Source organism: Eschrichtius robustus, chromosome 15 (assembly GCF_028021215.1).
Source record: "Eschrichtius robustus isolate mEscRob2 chromosome 15, mEscRob2.pri, whole genome shotgun sequence".
Taxonomy (NCBI): Eukaryota; Metazoa; Chordata; class Mammalia; order Artiodactyla; family Eschrichtiidae; genus Eschrichtius; species Eschrichtius robustus.
The window spans coordinates 24,175,543-24,196,516 of NC_090838.1; the positions used below are offsets into that span (position 1 = coordinate 24,175,543).

Consider the following 20,974-nt stretch of genomic DNA (forward strand, 5'->3'; position numbering starts at 1 on the left):
CAGAGAAGGGGCGGGGCCCAGCGGAAAGGGCAGGGTGCCGGGGAGGGGGCGGGGTCTAGAAATGATGGGAGTTCTGCGCCAACCGGGAGAGCCGACAGTTCGAGGGGCGGGGCTACGCCGGGTGATTGACGCTGAGGCCCAACCAGGGAGAGGCGGGGCCAAGGCCAGGGCCTGACTAAACCTGGAGACTCCGCTGGCTGAGGGGGCTTCATCTCAGCTGAGGACCGAAGAGCCGCTGGCGGCCGCGGATCTTACAGCCGCTCGGTGTGAGTGCGGCGGTCGGGGGCTGGATTCGGGGCCCGAGGGGGCCTGAGGCCCCCCCTCCGGGTCAGCGGCTTCGAAACACTCGGGATTGGCCCGGGGCGGGGGGCCCAGGCAGGAAGTACCTTTTCCTCCCCGCGCTCCCTCCGGGGTCCCAGCGCGGCCGACCCCCGCCCCTCTGGGCGGGCTCCGGTGCCGGGGCTGCGGGCTGAGGAGCTGGCCTGTTTCCTCTTTGTGAGGCCCAGGCGCGGCGGCCGCCGTCAGCCCGCCCCCGCCGCGCAACCGGGGCAACCGGCGCAACCGCAACAGCCGCGACCCCCATCTCGGCGCCCGCGCCCTCCCGCCCCGGCGCAGCCTCGGAGGCCCTGCAAGTCGCGGCCTGGGCCTCCGGCGCCCCTCCGCGGGCGGTTTGGCCGGCGACCCCGTCGCCTGGGCTGCCCCGCCCCCACGGGCCGCGTCCCCGCCGCAGTGTCGGAGGCGCGCCCCGGACTCCGCGCCGCCGCGGTCTCCGCCGGGGCCTGCGCCCACGGCCCCGAGGTGAAGTCCGAACTCGACTCCGAGATGTGCGGCGTTAATAACGCCACGCCGTGGCCTGTCCTTCAAAGGGGCCACATCCCCTTTCGGCTGGCACTGGCCATGGGTGGGGGTCGGCGTTGGCTTTTGTTTGCTGCCCCCCAAAGGCTGGATGCCCGCCACCCTGCCCTCCTGCACCCCAGGAGACCCCCGGGCGAGGGAGGGGTACCCGCCCTCTTGACGGAGGGCGTGGCGCAACTGCTGGGCGGCCGTCGGGCGTCAGGGGCCGCGGGGCCGCCCGCTCAGCTGTTTCCGGCCCGTGTTTGTTGTGCCGGAGGAGGCCTGGCCGTGCCGCGATCGGGCTCCGGCCCCTCCCGATTGGCCCGCGGCGTCACGTGCCCGCAATCAGCTGGGGCCAGCCGGGGCTGCGGGGCGTGGGCGGCTGCGGCGGTGCTCACCGGCGCGGGGGGTCGCGCGGCCGCCTGCTGCCCCACGGCGAACAGCATCCTTGCTTTCCTCGTCGGTGGGGCGTATGCGCGCCCTGGCCACCCCTTTATTCTGCACTCGTAGGTAGGACAATGAGTATTCCGGACAGCGGGAGTTGGAAAATTGGAATACTACAAAGATCTGTTTAATCCGGACACCGATTAATCTCCCCTTGCGCGGAGAGTCTGGGAAGGTGTACAGCTCATTTATTTTTAAATTTTTTCTGTTTACAGAGCCCTGTTGGTAATCTGAGGCTTTTTATACCAGATCTCTTTGACAGATGGAAAACCTGAAGTAACCTCAGGCTAACCTTGGGTTTTGGGGAAATTAGACTTGCTGCTGAAGTAACGGGGGGGTAATAGGGTATTAGCTAATCTTGCACAGTCGCGTATACAGTGTTGCAGCTGTGTTCCAACAAAAGACGAACCAAAATGCATGAAGTGTGTCCAGGGTACATATTTGTGCCAGATGTGAAGTGTCTTGGTGGAATCTTTCCCTAAAAGTTTATTGCATACTCGCACTATGTTAGGTAAGAAGGAAATTGCAAAGAATTAACGATAGGTAAGAAGGAAATTGCAAAGAATTAACGATCTTTTCTCTAGAAACGCACAGTTTTTAGTAAAAAACATAGGCAAATGAAATTGGGTAACAGTACGCAGTTAAATATTAGTAAGTTATGAAATGATGTTGTAGGAGTTCAAAAATGGGGCAGTGAGAAGTAAGAGTGAAGCATCCTAGAGTGGATTGATATTAATTAGACTTAGAAAATGAAGCGGCTTTGGGATGCTATTGGGCAAACAGAGGCCTAGGAGGAAAAAAAGAGGCCCAGAGCCTTTATAGATAATGAGAAGGTAGAGCTTGTGGAGTTTGGCACACAAAGTATATTCCACGTATGCCATTATCTTTCTGACTTTGTACTGGAATACCAGGTAAAATGTCATGCTCCTTGGAAAGGACCAATGTCTGCCTTCATCACATTCTCACCCAGCTCAGTGCCCAATACAGGCTTACTGTTTGGCTTTTTTTTTTTTTTTTTCTTTTTTTAAGTTTATTTCTGGCAGCCAACTTATCTATAGGAGAGGGTGTTGATGAAATGTGCTTAAGTAAGTTATTTAACTCTATACAGGAACACTAAATTGGATTTTAACGACATGTAAAATACATGTTGCTGCTTCTAAAATAATCTGGCTGGATCATTGAGGACCTTTCGCCAGACTTAGTTGCCTTTTCTTTTGCTCTATTTAAGTGGTAGGAAAGAAAAAAAGGTTTAGAAAATAAAAAAGGAAGGGAAATAAGGCCAAAATTAAGTCTAAAAACAAGATTAAATTAGCTACTACCCTCCAAAAAAACAATCCATGAGACATGAAGCTAGTCCTAAATATCGAGATGTGAAGATAGTCCTACTAAGTATAATCCTGCCCAGATTATCACTTTAGGTTTCATAGTGCCTAAATGGCTATATAAACCAATGTCAGTTTCTCTGGTAATCCTGTGTAGTAATGTCTCGGTGGTGTAGGAACTGAACCTTAGCTGTGACATGAAGCTTGCTACTTGACACCTGAATCAGGAAAGCAGACAGTTAAATTGTACTCCAGTCCATCCAATTAGAGGCTTTTTTGACTCATGGTATTGCATCACAGCAAATGAGAGATCTTGAATTTGTCTTGTCAAAAGCTGTTTTGGGGAGATTATCAACTCAGATTGTTTAGCTGACTCACTGAGTTACATGACTAGTCTTATTTTCTAGAGATGACTCAACAATAAGAATTATAGAAACATAGTGAACTTGGAAAACGTTTAACAACAACAAAGGCATTATTTGCAGGGCAAGAACAAAAATATAAAAGTTACTGTCAAATGAAGACCTGATTCCACAACCAGATCATCATTTGAAACAGCAAAGTAAACTGGTCAGGTATTGCAGGAGAGCAAGAGGAAGGCATAGCTTTCTTGTGTCACCGAAACCTTGGCTTGGTGAATATTTTGTAAAAAAAAAAAAAAAAAAAAAAAAATTGGAAAATTGGTTTTATGGATCAAACTCAATTTATTATTTTCTCGTGTAGGTTTTCAATAGAACTTCATCACAAATTGGTATGAAATAGTTGATGAGATTACAGTAGTGTTAGATGTTAATTGTAGTAATTAACCCAGCACTGTTAAAAGTCCTTTGAGTTTTGTTCCTTTTTGGAGAGGGAAGAGACGGAAAACCAGATATACAAGCTTGCTCCCGCATGTTTCCATTTTAGCCAAACCATTGCAAAACACAGCCTTTCCTGGAAGGGCAGATTCCTTTAACCCTTTCTGCACTAGGCTCCTGCACACTCAGTTCCCTGCAGGAGAGAGTCTTTGTGTCTTGCATTTGCCCACCACCGCCTAGTGCGGTGGAAAAGCCCCTCTTACCTGTCCAATGATAGATAGAGTTGGGTGGAGTGTGTGTTTTGTGGTCTGTGGAAATGCCCTGAGGAAATAATTCTTTTACAAAGGAAAAGTCTATCTGTGGACTGGGTGTTTTCCCACCAGAGGGTTCTTAGAGATGCCTCCCTGGTATTTTTAGGGCTGGGAAGTGTGATTCCTCCTTCCGTGAACTCTACTTGCCAGGGTTGAGTCCAAACTGGATTATTAGTTACAGGGAGGGCAAGTGCCTATTTTAAGACCTAGAATTATGGTACTGAGAATTTGAGATGCTTCAAAAGGTTTCTGACTTTCCTCCTGCATGTAATTTCTATCACCTGGTCACTTAGCTTTGCAGTGATTAACAGGAAATGAAGCCAGTTAATTATTATTGTTTGTTTCATATCCTTTCTGAGCCTTGCTTTCTTCATCTGTAATTGGAGGGGGAAGTTCAGGTGGAGAATGTTGAAGAAGATAATCTAATTTTACTAGATTGATCTTTATTTAGCATTTATTGTGTGCCACGCACTGTTCTCAAAATGTATTATCGCCATTTAATTTTCACAACTCAGAGATGGGTACCGCTGTCACCGTTTTATAGATGAAGAAACTGAGGTTAGGATACCTTACCCAAAGTTTATGCAGCTTTTAAGCGGCAGAGCTGAGATTTGCACCCTGAGTTCAAGTATTTGGGCTACATTGTTTAAATCCTGGGGGTGGAGAGAGAAGGAGGCAGCAGCTGGGTATACTATCTATTTTTATAATCTTTGTATTGTTGATCTTCAACATGCTGAATTTACTACAGAAAGTTAAGGACTTTAGTTAGAAAATCCATGAAGAAAAGGGGAGTGGGATTAAAATGATTTTGTTGGATACACCTGTTGATCCTTAAACGTGAATGCCAATCGAGTTTCCTTTTTTTCTGAGAAAGACTGTCTGCTTTCTAAATGAAAAGCTCTTCTGCTCTCCAAACAATTTTTTCAGCAAGGGTCAGCACACTTTCTGTCAAGGGCCAGATAGTGAATATTGTGAACTTTGCAGCCCATAAGGTTTAAGTAGCAAATACTCAAATTCTGCCATTGTAGTGAGAGAGCAGCTAAGTATAAACAAATGGGTGTGGCTGTGTCCCAATAAAACTTTATTTATGGTCACTGAAATTTGAATTTCATGTAATTTTCATGATACAAAATATTCTTTCAGTGTTTTTTCCCCAACCGTTTTAAAGTGTAAAAAGCATTCTTAGCTTGTGGGTCATACGAAAATAGGTGGTGAGCTGAATTTTGTCCATAGGTCTTTGTTTGCTGACCCCTGCTTTTAAAGAATATATTCAGCAATGAGCCAGACTAATGAACAGGATATTTGTTAGTGTGTATGTTTGTGTGGTGTGTATAAATCAGTACCAGTGGTGAACAAGTGGAATTTGAAATTAACACAGTACCATTTACATTAGCACACCTGCCCCCCCCCCAAAGAAATACTTAGATACAAATCTAACAATGTGTATACGGTCTATATGAGGAAAAATACAAAACTCTGATGAATGAAATCAACAAGAACTAAATGAATGGAGAGAGATTCCATGTTCATGGGTAGGAAGACTCAATGTTGTCAAGATGTCAGTTCTTCTCAACTTGTTCTGTAAATTCAATGCAGTCTCAGTCAAAATTCGAACAAGTTACTTTGTGAATATCAACAAATTGTTTCTAAAGTTTCTATAAAGAGGCAAAAGACCCAGAATAGCCAACACAGTATTGAAAGAGAATAAAGTCAGAAGACTGACACTACCCAACTTCAAGACTTAGTATATATCTACAGTAATCAAGACAGTATGGTATTGGTGAAAGAATAGACAAATAGATCAGTGGAATAGAATAGAGAGCCCAGAAATAGGTCCACATAAATGTGGTCAACTGATCTTTAACAGAGGACCAAAGGCAGTACAGTGGAGCAAAGATAATCTTAAATGTGCTGGAACAACTGGACATCCACATGCAAAAAAATGAATCTAGACACAGACCTTACACCCCCACTCACAAAAATTAACTCAAAAGTGGATCACAGACCTAAATGTGAAATGCAAAACTATAGAACTCTTAGAAGATAATATAGGAGAAAACCTAGATGACCTTGAGTATGACAATGACTTTTTAAATACAACACCAAAGGCATGACCCATGAAAATAGATAATTGATAAGCTGGACTTCATTAATATGAAAAAGTCTGCTCTGTGAAAGACAATGTTAAGAGAATGAAAAGACAAGCCACAGACTGAAAGAAATATTTGCAAAAGACATATCTGATAAAGGACTGTTACCAAAATATACAAAGGACTCTTAAAACTCAACAATAACAAAACAACCCAATTAAAAACTGGGCCAAGGACCTTAACAGATGCTTCACCAAAGAAGATACACAGATGGCAAATAGCACATGAAAAGATGCTCCACATCATATGTCATCAGGGAAAAGCAAATTAAAACAGTGGGATGCCACTACACGCCTATTAGAATGGCCAAAATCCAGAATACTGACACCACCAAATGCTGGTGAGGTTGTAGAGCTCATTCATTGCTAGTGGGAATGCAAAATGGTACAGCCACTTTGGAAGACAGTGTGGTGGTTTCTTAAAAAACTAAACATACCATATAATCCAGCAGTGACACTCTTCGGCATTTACCCAATGGAAAACTTAGGTCCACACAAAAACCTCCATGGGGATATTTATAGCAGCTTTAGTCATAATTGTCAAAACTTTGAAGCAACCACAGTGTCCTTCAGTAGGTGAATGGATAAATACACTGGTACATCCAGACAGTTGAATAGTATTCAACACTGAAAAGAAATGAGCCATCAAGCCATGGAAAGACTTGGAGGAACCTTAAATACATATTAGTAAGAAAAAGAAGCCAATCTGAAAAGGCTATATACTGTATGATTCCAACTGTATGACATTCTGGAAAAGGAAGAACTATGGAGAGAGTAAGAAGATGAGGGGTTGGTGGGGGAGGGAGGGATGAATAGAGAGAGCCCAGAGAGTTTTTAAAGCAGTGATAACGTAATGATGGATACATGTCATTATACATTTGTTGAAACCCATAAGATGTACAACACTGAGAGTGAGCCCTAATAAACTATGGACTTTGGGTGGTTATGATGTGTCATTATAGGTTCATCAGTTGTAACAAATGTACCACTCTGGTGAAGGATGTTGATAATGAGGGAGGGTATGCATTTGTGAGGCCAGGGAGCATGTGGAAAATCTCTGCCTTATTTTGCTGTGACCCTAAAACTGCTCTAAAAAACTAAATCTCAAAAAACCTTTTTTAGAAAATTGTTTTATTGACCTGGACTCAAACTAGGAAATTATATAGTCCACAATGTCTTAATTTTTAAAATAATACATTCCTGGAGACTGTCTTTCATGGATTTCTGAAAGAGAAAAACCATTTTTTCTCTTAGATTCTATAAATCCTATAAATTAAAACAAAAATCTGTAAAAAGGTAAAGGTCTTAATGTATTGCTTCACTGGAGTCTCCTATTAAAATAGAAATTGAAAATTCTAGGTAGCTAAATGCTATTTATTGAAGAGGGAGGAAATTGAAACCATTGAAATCACTTACTAAAATATCAACATATCATATGTGAATTTCACTTATATTTTCAACCTGACGCCTCACTGTTTCCAGTAATTTCAAATGAACTGATGTTAGGCTTCCAGTTAAACACTCAATTTTGATAATTTTCTTACTTCCACCTTTTAAGAATTTTAATAACCTAGAGCAAAGAAAATCTAGTACCCAGGAGACCTTATATATTAAATTATTTGGGGAATGGCACTTATAAAAATTAAGATTATTAGATTCTTTTTTGCTTGAAACGCTAAAAAGGAAGAGAGCATCTTAAAGCTATAATTAATGATGAGTTTGGTGCTAATTTTGGTTATAAACTTGAACTTCAACACTGATACCATAACACACATTTTATTACTTAGGGACACAGTAAGTGCCCCCAGAATCAATACAGAGAACATTAGTCATCTGTGAAAGCAATTCATTCTTAAGATATTTTAGAGATATGTGACTGAAGATATTTGGTACTCTTTTAAATCCAAGCAAGGTGATTAGCATACCTGGGAAATAATTTAGTTGTAAGAACAGTCAGAAGGTAGATCATTGGTTGCCTGTGGCTGGAGATTGACTGAAGAAGGGTTTGTGGGGATTGGGGGAGATGATGGAAATATTCTAAAGCTGGTTTGTGGTGATGGTAGCACAACTTTGTAAATTTACTAAAAGTCATTCATTTGTACACTTACAATGGCCAAATTCTCTGTTATGTAAATTATTCCTTTAAGAAAATTGTTTTTAAAGAATCAGCTATATTCTATCCTGTCAGATAAAAAGTTTCAAAGTTTGTAGAGGAGTGGTCTGTATAAGCTCTTAGAAAGGGGTGGCTAAAGTCCATGTCTTTTGTAAGTAAGGCTGAAGTACCTTTTGTAGCACTATCTAATTTAGCATAAATGTAGTGGCAACTGTGAATGTATGTTGCATTTACTAATGCACACTCCCTGACCACAAGAGGTTTATCTAGAAGTGATGAGAATTTGAACTAAGACATTGATGAGGGAGGGGGAGGAAAGACCTCGAAAAGTGATTTCGGAGGTATTGTCAATTTTGCAGTTTCTTAAAGAAGTTGCCAGGGTTTCTAGTTTAGGAGAGTGATTGGAGTTGCCATCAACAAAGTTAGGGAATATAGGAGGTTCAGCATGGAGGCAGGAGGGGTGCATGATAAATCTGAGGGAGAAAGACTGAATCTGGCTGTGTCTTCTGGTCACTAGAGAGTAAGTGGGGTGAAAAGAACTGGAGCAGAATTTAGTTCAGATCCCAGTTTGGCCGATTTCATAAAGTCACAGTCTTTATTTCTTCCTCTACAAAATTAGGATAATACATATCTACTTTAGAAATTGTCAAGATTAAATGTGGTATGTAAAGTACCAAATGCAGTGTCCCATACAGTGTAGACACTAAATTATTAAGTCTAAGGCAGAGTTCAATATATTGTCCAGGTCCAGAGAAACCTGATTCAGGTGTTATGTCTTAGCTTTTTAATGACCTTCCCCCTTCTGTAATGAAGTGGCAGTCTGCTTGACGTCAGTCCTCCTGAGTGTGCACAGGGGAAGTGAGCACTAGGTTGCACTCCTAGCCCAGCGAAGCTAAAGCCTAACACCTGGGACCCAATGGCCTGCGGAGGTTTTTCTACGTCCCAGAGACCTTCAACAGCAAGTGGTGTTTTGCCTGCTTCTGCTAGATTCCATGGCATTCTAGCTTATCTCTTTTGACAAATAAGAACTACATTTTACAGTTTTATATACATATATAGAACTCTCCAAATGGCAACTGCAACTGGGAATAGTGATTCTGTACAGATATTTTTAGTCTTGGTAATGAATCATGTAACTGAATCCAGTAAAAAAAATAGCTGGGTAAAAGTTAAAAATAGTCTGAATTTGAAGCAGGGAAGAGAAAACATGTTAAATCTATTTACCCCATTTAGAAATAGTTTGCCTGTATCCAGTAGCAAGCAGATGGCCACAGCTATGTTGTAATACTGAACCAAACAGCGAGATGTAGGTAGAAGGTATAGGGAGAGTTCATTTTGAAGTTCTGAACATTTTGCTCAATAGTATTGTATCTGTCACAGTCAATTCAAAAATATCTAGTTATTCTTGCATTATGGTTGAAATAACTTACAAGATGAATATTGTATTTAAAAGTTTGAAGGAAAATTGGCTTGAAAGTAACAGTTCCCAGAAGCCCAAGCTGGAGGCTAAATTACGACACAAACACTAGTTTTCAGAGAAATATAGATTCTGAGGACTATGTCTTCAGAGGTGAGACTATAAAACCCTGCTGTTGATTCCTTTCTGTAAGTGACCGGTATTAAGAAACATGACCAAAATCAACTACTCACAGGGTCGTTGAATGCTTAATTTGTATCAAGAGTCATAAACTCAAATGTCTTAACAGGTGAAGTAATTTTGTGGCACAGAATGGACACAAAGCAAATGAAATGGCCTAGCTGGGGGAGTCGCAGCCACCACTCAGCTCTAGCCAGTCGTTGCCCTATGAGAATATATGCCCTGTGTTGCTAGCTCTCCCCATTGTTTTTTGTTGTTTGTTTTTTGTTTTTTTAAAAGGCCCAATACAGGCTCTTAATGAAATCTCTCAGATTTTAAATGATTCTCAACAGTTTTTTATTAAAATAAGAACTGTGGGCCAGATTAAACACGTCCACTTATGTTTTGTGAGGGAAGGGTTGTTTTGTTCACTGCTGTATCCCTCTGCCACCAAATGAATTCAGCCAGCAGGCCTCAGATTTGCAACCTTTGACCTTTGCATAACAAATAATGTGTTCTTAGGCATCTGGGAAAAGTAATGCTATCCTAGAGACTGAAACAATAAGCAGCAAGTCTTACCTTCTGTTGTCGTTTTGCAGAAATATAATCAGAAAGCTAGATGTCATTTCTTAAGTCTTGTGTTTTTACACAGGGTTTACTCACTGACACTTTTGTTAGTGCACTGGCTTTCCTTTTACAAGCTATGAATTGTAATTATAGTCACTATTTGTTTTTCATTCTTTATTAAACTTCCATATCATAATGTGTAATGGGAGTCATAATTATCTTTGTGATAATTACATTTCTGATGACATTGTAACTGCCTAATGGCTGAGGAAGTTGACAGATGTTAGAAGGAATGGAATTTTCTTTTTACGTTGTAATGGAATTTCCCCAAGTTTAAGATGACAGTGGATTACACATGGCTTCTAGATTTTTCTTTTCCATAGTGGTAGCTGTGTTAGCTTTGCGTGCCATCTTAAAGACATATAATGTTAAATATTTAAAACATAGGAGCTGATTGCTACACACAGGAATAAATGCTTTTTAAAATGAAAAGCTATAGTGTATTCTTGACTACGTCTAGATCTTAAAAAAAAATACTATTTTAGGGGGTTAATTGTAGTGAATTTAAGGAGTAGCATATATTAACTCTCCTAAGTTTTAAAATATTGGAGTGTGATTATCCTTGTTTCAGAAGTTGGATTCAGAGATTTTTTTGCAATGTTTCAGAACTTCTGTAATTTGTTGAATTGGAAGGATTTCTTAAAAATAGTAAGCTATATAACGACGGCTCATCTTTCCCTTCTCTGTTCTTGTTCTCCTAGCCTTATGCCAGCCTAGACCATCTTGTGTGTCCTCTTCCTGTGTTAGAGTAATGGAAAAATTTTGGCTTTGACTTGGGTGAGCCGTATTCCGGTCACGATTTTCTGGACTTGAAAGCTGTGTAACCTTTGACCAATTAGTAACCTTGGGTAATCTTTGAAATGGGGGCAATAACTTCACAGAGTTGTCGTGATGATTTTGAAATAAGTAAAGCATCCTAGTACAGTGCTCCACAGACTCAGACTTAACTACTGTTAGTGCCGTCACCCCTTCGTGGTTGTTGATGCACCTGATGACCAGAGAGCCAGGCCCCCCATGCTCTCGAACCAGACTGCCCTCTTCTTGTTTTCTGATCGCCCCTTTTTCTACTCTTATCTGATCATCCCACTCTCGTCCCACAAGTCTTTTCTCAAATTACACATACTCAGAATGTATACTTAACCCTGTGCTAAACCTCTTTTCTCACCACTCTGCTTGCGCTTCTCATCATTCAGTTTGATATTCCACTGTCTTCCTGTTTTTTTCATACCGATCAAAAGAGAAGTGATACCATTCTTTGGCCTTCCTAAGCATGTTTACTTCCTTGATTTATTGCTTCTAAAATGTTCTTAGTTTGGGTATACCTATTTGTTTCCTCAGTGTGTGAACTTTGGATCCTTTTGTTCAGAGTCAGCTATTTCACGTATTAAGTACTATAAAGAGATCACATATGTGTATATAAATGGTTCTCTATGACACCACCAAGTAGGTACTAACAAATTTTTTCAAAAAATCGTAATGTGTTTCTTGTCCTTTTCCATTTGCTCCTAGGTTTTTAGAACTTCAACTATAAAAATGGGCAGGATTTTCCTTGATCATATTGGTGGTACCCGTCTGTTTTCCTGTGCAAACTGCGATACGATCCTGACCAACCGCTCAGAACTCATCTCCACTCGATTCACAGGCGCCACTGGCAGAGCATTTCTTTTTAACAAGGTTGGTGGGGAAAAGCAGTTTCATATCCTAAGTGGGTTTAGTGGATATATTTGATAGCAGTACCAGAATACCCCTCAGAGCATGGAGATGCCAGGAAGAGTCAGAATGAGAGCTGTGCTCTGTAGAACTGATTGTTGAGAGTTTAAAGATTGTATTATAATAAGAAGGGTGGTCTCCGTTGCTTCAGAAGACATTCAGTGTAAGAATTTGGTAGTGACTTCACAGACTATTGAAGGGGCCAAGACACCCCCATATCACTGATTTCTCCTTATAGGGAGGTAGCTGCATTAAGCTGTCATAATTTGACAGTGCAAGTGAATAAGGATCGTCTAACCAACTTCCCTTGCTTTAATTTATGCCTACCAGTCATCCTTCTGATTATGATTTGGCTAAGAGGTTTGCTAACAGGAAGAGCGCTTCCTGACTTACACATTAATGTATAGTCTGCCTGCTTCTCTAATTTCTGGCTGGCTTTGAAATTGGTTGATGTGATTCTGCCTCCTGGAGTCTAATGTGTACCAGCAAAGTTGAATTTCCAAATATTTTACGCTAAGGAGCAGAACTAGTCCAAGGTCCTGTTCTTAGAAGTTCAACTTAAACCTCTCCAGTGGACACTCCTCTGTTCCACTTAGAAACAAGTTTTTTCTCTGGAAGAATTGATAGCGTATATACCCCTTGGTCTTTATTTCGGTATAGAGCAGGGGTTGGCACACCATGGCAGGCCAGCTGCCTGTTTTTGTAAGTAAAGTTTAATGAAGCACAGCCATATTTATTCTTCTGTGTATTATCTATGGTTGCTTTTGTGCTACAACAGCAGAGCTAAATAGCTATAACAAAGACCATATAGCCCTCAAAGCCAAAAATATTTACTATCTGGCTCTTTACAGAAAAGCGTAGAAGATTATTGGGTGTTAAGAATCATTGGAAATTCTTCACAGATTCTTTGAACCCACTTGAAAACTATGTATTGCAATCTACCCCAGTCTCTTTGTAGATAAAATGTAATTTCAGAAACAAATCTGGCAAATTTCTTTTTATGGAGTACCTGTTGCGTACTAGGTTCTTTTGCATTGGTAGCCTTAGTTGTACTCATCATTGAGTGGTGAATTATAACAGTTGGACCCAGACCTACGTTTTATGACTCCAAGTTAAGGACTCTTCACTATAACACAGAAGTGTAACTAATGTGTATAATAGTGTGACTTAGACTAATACAATAATGCATGATTACGTTAGATGTCCAGTTGAGTACAGATGCTTACCTGTCCCAGCAGTTTGTAAAAATAGCTTTTGGGAAGTGTATTGTAGGTTTGACTAAAGTAACAACTGCTATTCACTTTTCTGAAGTTGCTGTTCTTGCACCAACAAAAATATTGTGTACCATTTTTGGCAGATAACTTACATGGCTTTGCAATTTTGTTTTCACATGTTTCTTAGGTAGTTAACCTGCAGTACAGTGAAGTTCAAGACCGGGTCATGCTCACTGGCCGCCACATGGTTCGAGATGTGAGCTGCAAAAACTGCAATAGCAAACTGGGATGGATCTATGAGTTTGCCACTGAAGACAGCCAGCGTTATAAGGAAGGCCGTGTGATCCTAGAACGTGCGCTAGTTCGAGAAAGTGAGGGCTTTGAGGAGCATGTACCATCTGATAACTCTTGAAGAAAAAGAGATAAATCCATCTTTTTCCCAGGTCTTCTTCACTGAAAACAAAAATCTACTTACATGCACTGTCACCTTAGCATCAGAGTCGGATTCATGAACTGTGGAACAAGAGGTTGTGAGAATCTATGATGGAACCTTTCTTTCCTTCCTTCTTTTTTTTTTTTTTTTAATTTTCTATTTTCCATCCAACAGCAGTGTGTAGAGAGAATATTATGCGGATGCCGTTAATTTTTTTTTCCCCTATGTTTACATCTTGAGGCAGAATAGTCTATCTGCAGCTACATGGTGGGCTATGTGAGGAAAAATATCTGGGCTATTAGAGTGAAAAAGTGTTTTATGTAAATTTTGAAAGGAAAATGTGTCAAGAGCATGGTTCTTAAATTTATTTGGGCTTCATTTTAAAACTTTTTTTTAAACCCAGTTATTTCACTTGATTTGCTAGCTTCAGAGAAGAGATCCGAATTTGTGACCAGCGCTAAAGGTTCAGTGTTAGTATGGCTTGTGCTGGCCATTGTGCCATATTCTTGTTGGAGATGAACCGTAGCATCAGAGCCCATTCTTCCTTGTCAGTCTTGACCCAAAGATGTCACCATTCCTAGTTACTTGTCACCACATAATTGGTGTTGATTGGAAACTTTTCCTGATATGGGGCAGAACTGCTTGGTTGTCTTTTCCATGTAACTTAAGCATAGTAATATAAATAAAGTAATAGTTGGATGTTTTTGGTCCTGTGTTGCTTTTAAAATCACCTTTTAAAAGAGCAGAGTATTTGATAAGTAATTTTCATAGTAGTGTTTCTTTTCATCTCTTAAGCTAAATTGTGTATAAGATTCTACTTTGTTTAAATTAAAGCATACTGTTTAAATCCACAGTATTGCATTTAGAAAACAGTTGAACAGAATGTCAGTGTGCATTCATGCAGAGAGCATTTCATCTGCATCTGTTTTAAAAGGAGGGAAGTGAAGCAGCCTATCTAAAAATACTGCTTTGCAAAGTGTTTCAGCCTATCCTCCTCAGTTTTGCATTGATTTTGACAAGTCTGTGGAGCCTGATAGTTACATCAAAGGACTAGATCTTCTACCATTATTTTCTCAGATTTTCCCTCAGAAGTTTAGCTGTTGAAATTGAAACTCTACTTGGCCCCTTCAAATAGAAAGGGATCAAATTTGACTCAGGGGGTTATTTTAGCCCAAATTTTACAACATTATGAAGTATTAAAATGTAAATGTTTCTTCATCCAAACTATTTCTAGATATTTTAGTATTTGTTTCTGGTGGAATAAATGGCATTAAAATTGGCTAAATACTTGAATGAGTGGATGTTTGCTCAATTTCTAGGTCTTTGTCTAGAGATGAAATTTGCCTCAAATTAATTAGCAAAATCTTTCTGTTACTGATATTAGAAGTGATTTCTGAGTACAGTTAGGATTAAGTTTCTCTTATTTGCCTTTGGGCTCTTGGTTAGAGGCATAGGTCTCTGATTTGGTAGGTGTATAATATTGCATTTGAGATATGTGGACACAAATTCTTCTCTTTCCTTCACCATGGACTAAATCTTCAAGCATTAAGACACAACACTGATCCCATTCATTTCCATACCAGCCTTTGATTATATGCAGATTCCTAGTAGCATGCCTTACCTATAGCACTATGTGCATTTGCTGTCACAATAAAGTATATTTTGTCTTGCATTGGTGCAAAACTGCTACTTATTTTCCACTGACCCTTGTCTAGTGATCATCTTAGTTTTTATCTATGAACACATACATCTTACCTTTGAGTAGCTATAGCTTTTTCAGTTGACAGTGATAAGGTGGCATTCTGGTTTCGGTAACTCTACCTAATTTCCACTTGGAGATATTGAATTTACAAATATTAACTTCTCTGAGATGACTTTTGCCTCAGACACTGACACCTATAATTCAGTATATATGAACAAATAAAATGTCATAGCACTAGGTTAACTTTTAGATGGCTGCATCAGGTACCATAGCAGCGAGTTCCTCTACACCCTTCCTTTTAAAAACTTCCATTTGCAAAAAAACAAAAACAAATAGCAATATGGAGGATCCGGTCAGATTGGATTGTTTACAGAAAAGCAAACACACTGTGCACTTGAGATGGGAAACCACTAGTGGGAATGATTTTGCTGTGGGAAGGAAAAGTTAACCAAATACAGGTGAATATACTGTATAATGCGTGGCTTACTGAAATGTGTACAGAGACTGTCCTAAAGTGAATATTCTTAGTTAAATATTTGTTAGTAATTATGTAATGATTTAAGTTACAATTGTGAGTGGCTACTTTGGGATTGGAGGAGAAAAATAGTAATACCATAACTGTTTTCTATTTTCAATTTTCAATACCTATTCATAAAAGTCATATATGGGGTGTTTAAATGTAGAGTCTGGGCCCTAGCCCAGGCCTAAATCAGTCCACAGGTAATTTTTGATCAGGCAGGATTTGGAAACTACCAACTGTAAAATATTCAGAGACAGGTTTATGGGTTTCATTTTTACAACAGTTAAAAATACCTCACAGTTCAAACAGATCCGCTAATTAATTGCATGTCTCTTTTTAACACTGGTTTCCCACCAGGAGCCGTATAAAACCAAAACTCTTAATCTAGGAAAGGTGTGAATTGGGAATAGAGCAAGATTAAACTGAAAAACTCCTGTTAAGGTAGCACATTGCAATGATAAGAAGATATCTGTTATAGAAATAAAGCAGAACTAAGAGGAGAAATTAGCGTGGATACTCATCCTAAATTGGATATGAATTGTATGGCTTCTTTATTTTAAAATATTGGTACTTCCCAAATTGAAACTTTTCTACATTAAGGCAAAAAATATACATTGCAAAGCACCATTAAGGGTTTTGTGATCCTGGGCATTGCTTTACATATTTATGTTTTTGTTTTTGTTTTTTAATTAATTTATTTTTGGCTGTGTTGGGTCTTTGTTGCTGCGCGCTGGCTTTCTCTAGTTGTGACGAGCGGGGGCTGCTCTTCACTGTGGTGCGGTGGCTTCTCCTGTTGTGGAGCACGGGCTCGAGGCATGCGGGCTTCAGTAGTTGTGGCTCGCGGGCTCTAGAGCACAGGCTCAGTAGTTGTGGCACACGGGCTTAGTTGCTCCGCGGCATGTGGGATCTTCCTGGACTAGGGCTCGAACCCGTGTACCCTGCATTGGCAGGTGGATTCTTAACCACTGTGCCACCAGGGAAGCCCCATATTTATGTTTTTTAAAATCATCTGCAATTTGACCATTTTAGGAGGCTTGTTAACAGTGAATTATGTCTCCATTCCCTCCCACAATACTGGATTGGTCCCTGAGGTGGAGCCAAGAAATCAGATTTTTTACAAAACTGCAAAGATAACCTATCTGCTAAGACGTGAGAATCACTATTCAAAGGGTTGTTCAAACAAAATAATGTATAGTTGTGGTGTGTTACCACTTGGTAAAAGCAGGTGTTTAATCACAGGAGGCCCACAGGCTTAGAAGTATGACTAAGAAAAAGCAGATTAATTTCCACCTGCTTTTTTTTTTTTCTTTTAATTATATCTCAAAGCTCTTAATTTTTATTTATATTTATTTTTGGCTGTGTTGGGTCTTCGTTTCTGTGTGAGGGCTTTCTCTAGTTGCGGCAAGTGGGGGCCACTCTTCATGGCGGTGCGCGGGCCTCTCACTGTTGCGGCATCTCTTTGTTGTGGAGCACAAGCTCCAGACGCGCAGGCTCAGTAGTTGTGGCTCACAGGCCCAGTTGCTCCGCGGCATGTGGGATCTTCCCAGACCAGGGCTCGAACCCGTGTCCATTGCATTGGCAGGCAGATTCTCAACTGCTGCGCCACCAGGGAAGCCCCCACCTGCTTTTTAAAAACAGTGGCTCTTAAAAACAGTTAAGTACAATAGTCAGATAAACTGACGTTTAAAGAGAGAAAAAGTCTCGGGAAGAGTTTCTAGAAAGATCACTAGACTTTATAAAGACCTGTCTTCAATGCTGTGATTTATCTGCTTTGTGACTTTGGGAAATATGTGACTTAACCTCTGAACCTTAGTTTTCTCAAGTATGAATTATGAAAACAAGCCCTATCTTAAATGATTCTGGTTAGAATATAGTGAAATATATGGCCTAAAAACCTGTTAAGTATCATGCAAATGTTTGGAATAACTACTGTTTTTTTTTCAATAATCCTGAACAACCCTTCACAACTTAATTTTGCTCTAAATTAAAGAATGACCAGAATGCTTTCAAAGTTTTATAAATCCTTCCTGGTCTTGATATGTACTGCTAAATCTTTAAGGGAATTAGGGCATGAAATCTGCTGTTTGTCAAATGTTACTGTCTTGACCTTTGACCATAAGAAAGCTTTCATAATCTGCTACAATAGACATTTTACTTTGCTTTCAAAAATCGTCAGAGCTCCTATTTTTGTCCTACCATGGAGCAGAAGGAAGGGAAGGTAAAAAGTTCATTAAATACAACCTCAGTGATAAAGAAAAAAAGAAAAATTAAAAGCATACATTTTTTCTCCCCGGTCAGACAAATTTACTTTTTTTTTTTTTAAAGGAATTCCTTTATTTTTATTATTATTTATTTATTTATTTATTTTTGGCTGTGTCGGGTCTTCGTTTCTGTGCGAGGGCTTTCTCTAGTTGCGGCAAGTGGGGGCCACTCTTCATCGCGGTGCGCGGGCCTCTCACTATCGCGGCCTCTCTTGTTGCGGAGCACAAGCTCCAGATGCGCAGGCTCAGCAGTTGTGGCTCACGGGCCCATTTGCTCCGCGGCATGTGGGATCTTCCCAGACCAGGGCTCGAACCCGTGTCCCCTGCATTGGCAGGCAGATTCTCAACCACTGCGCCACCAGGGAAGTCCCCCAAATTTACTTTTCGAAAAGAATCCTGCAAGAATTTCCACTAAAATTCCACTAGTTACTTTTCAGATCCATTTTCTTTCTCCCGTGTTTGCCTCAGCCTATTTCACACTACTGCTATAATAGTGTTAGTTCAATTTTTAAAGAACCCTAAAATTATGAGAAACCATTTATATACCAGATCATCTCATTTTAATCCTACTCTGGTAATTTGCCCTAAAGATGAACAAGTCATCTCTCAGCCCTGGATTTCTAGTAAAGTACATACATAGACAGATTTTGTGTAATAATTAAAAAAAACTTGTATCCAGAGCAAAGCCCAGCTTTGAAAAAAGGTATTGACCAGAGGTTTTCAGAGATTGGTGCAGTTTGAGAAACCTCACTGGTGTGCCCCTGAGTCAGGACGTTGGCTTCAGTTGTCCTCCAGAATTTCATTCCTCTTCCATTAACTGTTGGAGTGCCATGGAGTAAGCTGTCAGCATCTAGCACACTACCTTCTCACCTGACCCGCTCTCTCTCTACCTGTAGCCCTCCCAGAAAATACTGGGCAAAGTGGAGGCAATACTACGAAAGCGTGAAATCCATGAGTATTCTCTGTCCCTAGCTAAGCCACCTCCCTTCCCCCAGCCTCTAAGCCAACTGGAAGGTGCTCAGAGGCATTTCTGAAACCTGCTAGTATGCCAAAAGGAGTCAGAAGTATTTCCACCCCTTTCCTAAGAAAGTCTTAGGTCCTGTTTCAGAGTAGGCTCCTTAGAAATTGAGTTTCAAAGATGGGGGCGCGGGGTCTTTTTAAGGACTTGAGTAATAAGGAGTAAAAGAGTCGAGTGGTCCCACTGAAGAAAAAATGTTTGTTAATATAAAATTAGCTGAAACCCATGCTACCGGAAAAGCACCAGTAGGTGGCAGGAGTATGCAGGATATTCAGTTCTTAAGTGCCAGTCTGGCCTGCCTTGGAAAAGAGTTAATATCTGGGGCAGTCTGTTACTGTTGTTAATAGTCAGCTAACCTGAAGCGAGAGGAGATTTCACTCCAGTGGAGTAGAATTGCGGGGGGGTCAGATGAAATCGTACGTGAGAAACTGCCCTAGAAACTATGAATTACTATACAAGTAATAGTACTATTTCCAGATTTTTGTGGTAAGTGATTTTTTTTCCGCCATGTTTGTTTTAGTATCTAAAGCTTTAGCTTGCACAACTTCAAAATTTTTTTTCAACAACTATTTTTTGATATTGTCTTTTATTTTGGCAATGACAGCCTGAGGTCACAGGAACATCACAGTGTGACTTTGAAGTTAACCTCTTGAAGCCTCATTTCCTCAACTTTAAAAAAATATGGAAACTAATTTCTAGAGAACGTGTGAAAACTATAAGCCATACAGTATTCTAAAAATAAAACATATTTCTATAAATTGAGTGAGGTTCAATGAGTTATTTAATTAGCTTAGGCTCCAGTTGCTAGAAGGTATTTGCTCATTCATTTATCCATATTCAGCAATATTTGAGTGCCTATTACGTGTGTCAGGCAATATGCTAGTCATTAGTCAGCAACACCTGGCACCTACTTCCCAGCAGCCTTACGAAGGATGTTTGCAAAGCCCAGTAAAAATCCTCAAAGCCACTGTATCAATACTGACTATTCCTGCTACAGGAAATGAAGACATTGAACATAGGGTTGTACAAGCTCATAAAGCAGAATAAAAGGCCTTCGTTCTTCCAGCAATTAAGTTCTAAGTTTGAAAAGAGGAAACCTACCAGTTTAAATGGAAGTAACAGAAATCATCTTTCCATGTGCAGTGGACTCTGAAATTGGATTAACCTTACATTCTAAAATGAGCTTCATCTGTCTCCCTTCCAGAAGCAAATGTAAATCAGCATTTTCAGGGCACATGGAGAAAAGAAGGAACACCAGCTCACCTCCAACAGACATGCCAAGTAGAGGACTTCCGTAACAGTGAAAGGCAGGGGCCAAGGCTCAGAGCCTTTGCACAAGAAACGGCCCAGGTAAAGTGTTCTTTAAGTTGGATTGGGGGAGAAGAAAGGCGAAGTTGAAAGAATTGTAAACTCCTAGATTTAGGCATTGTCTGATTAGTGATCTCAAACTCAGATGCCTTTGGATGCCAGACAGTTCATTAAAATAAGGAAAGTGGGCCTGGTGTAAGACTGCTGAAAGGGGTGGTTATAGAGTGAAGAGGCGAGCATATACCAGTTAAAGACAGACGCTTGGTTTAAGTCAACTTAAACAAAATAGCTGGCCAAACACAGCTTATTCTTTACACCTTAGGGGCTCCTGCTTAACATCCCTCACCTAGTCCAACCTCTCATTTTAAACATTTGGAAACTACGGCCAGGAGAGGTGAAGTGACTAAGGCACGTTCTCTCTAAGTAGCAGAGAGAAGACTGTTTTAGGTGAGGCGTTTCAACACAACAGAGAGCACCACAGAGTATGCTAGAGGTCAGACACGTTATTCATATTTCAGAGGAGACTTGGGAGGCAGACTGCCTAAGAGCATGGACTCCGTGGCCAGAGGGCCTGTGCCTGAATCTCAGCTCTAACACTTAAGAACTGCGTGCCCTCGAGCAAGTTTCTTAACCTT

General features: G+C 40.7%; 1 protein-coding gene across 2 annotated transcripts; it reads left to right on the forward strand.

Moving 5' to 3' along the window:
- Positions 1-148: 148 nt before the first annotated feature.
- Positions 149-15,202, forward strand: YPEL5 (yippee like 5). Of its 2 annotated transcripts, none has more exons than XM_068564834.1 (3): positions 149-266; positions 11,683-11,847; positions 13,285-15,202. In XM_068564834.1, exons 2-3 carry the CDS (start codon positions 11,707-11,709, stop codon positions 13,507-13,509), a joined length of 366 nt encoding a protein of 121 aa, XP_068420935.1. In that variant the 5' UTR covers positions 149-266; positions 11,683-11,706; the 3' UTR covers positions 13,510-15,202. The 2 variants fall into 2 exon arrangements, with proteins under 2 accessions (XP_068420935.1, XP_068420936.1); XM_068564835.1 differs by lacking the exon at positions 149-266 and adding an exon at positions 1,244-1,344.
- Positions 15,203-20,974: the final 5,772 nt, after the last annotated feature.